Raw genomic sequence first — 1,018 nt, 5'->3', positions numbered from 1 at the left:
CCTTGAAGAAATGCAGTGAATAAAAAATTGAGATGGAAAAAATGTGACAACCCCCTGTGTAGGTCTTTTGAATGAGGTTGCTTCTTCAGCACTGGATCTCTTCTTTTACAGAAGAAACTACTTTTCACACCCCTAAATCTAGCCAGATGCCTCGGCCTTCAGTGCCACCATTAGTTAAGACATCACTGTTTTCCTCAAAAGTATCTACGCCAGATGTTACAAATCCCCTGGGAACTTCTTTTGGCTCTAGTGTAGTGAATCGGATGGCTGGAATTTTTGATGTAAACACCTGCTATGGATCACCTCAAAGTCCTCAACTAATGAGAAGAGGGCCGAGATTATGGACTTCTGCCTCTGGTGAGGACTATTTATTTTCTAAATTTTGATATGTCATATTTACAGACTGAATGAGATAACCTAAGTTTTCACCTTGGTGGTTTTTTTTTTTTGTAGATCAGCAAGTGACTGAACTTTCTAATCCTGCATCTACCACTATTAGTGCTGAGATTAAGACAGTGAAACAACCAAGTGTGATTTATTCATGGATTCAGAATAAACGTGAACAGGTAGGATAATATGGTTTTAGGATTTAGATTTGTATGTAACATTGAGAGCATGAAAGACCTCATATGATTAAGCCATAAAATACAATTTTTTTTGGATGCTTCCAATGTTAGGTTAATCCTATGAAATTGCCAGTATTTGACTGGCTTTGAGTTACACAAATTGCAGTCTCCTATGGCTTAACCTGTCACATCTGCGATGTTTTTCATTTAAGAAATATTTATCAAGTTATTTACATAAGCATGGTGTGGTTTTAGGCACTGAGAAAGCGGCAAAGAAAAAGTCCCTGGCCATATGATGTTTACATCCTAGTGAGTGGAAGGGAAATAGGTGAATAAGAAAATTTATTATACAATATTTCTTTGAATATAAAAATTACTATTGTAAGACTTATGTGCTATTTGAGAAAAAAATGTTGCCTATTAAAGTATGACATACTATTGACTGTACAAAA

General features: G+C 35.7%; 1 protein-coding gene across 1 annotated transcript in view; it reads left to right on the top strand.

The window, feature by feature from the left end:
* The window catches only part of LOC101630271 (nucleoporin NDC1-like), a gene marked incomplete at its 3' end in the record, with an annotated part of 9,172 nt that extends 8,606 nt beyond the window's left edge, over positions 1-566 (top strand). Inside the window, exons 5-6 of the mRNA XM_004695763.2 lie at positions 112-357; positions 454-566. Of these exons, the coding sequence (XP_004695820.1) occupies positions 112-357; positions 454-566 (359 nt within the window). The remainder of the gene's footprint in view (positions 1-111; positions 358-453) is intronic.
* Between the last annotated feature and the right edge of the window lie 452 nt (positions 567-1,018).

The sequence above is a fragment of the Condylura cristata genome, unplaced genomic scaffold, assembly GCF_000260355.1.
Source record: "Condylura cristata isolate star-nosed mole 26May11 unplaced genomic scaffold, ConCri1.0 scaffold00233, whole genome shotgun sequence".
NCBI classification, from domain to species: domain Eukaryota; kingdom Metazoa; phylum Chordata; class Mammalia; order Eulipotyphla; family Talpidae; genus Condylura; species Condylura cristata.
Note: the sequence above shows the minus strand (reverse complement) of the source record. Positions and strands in the feature narration are given on the sequence as shown.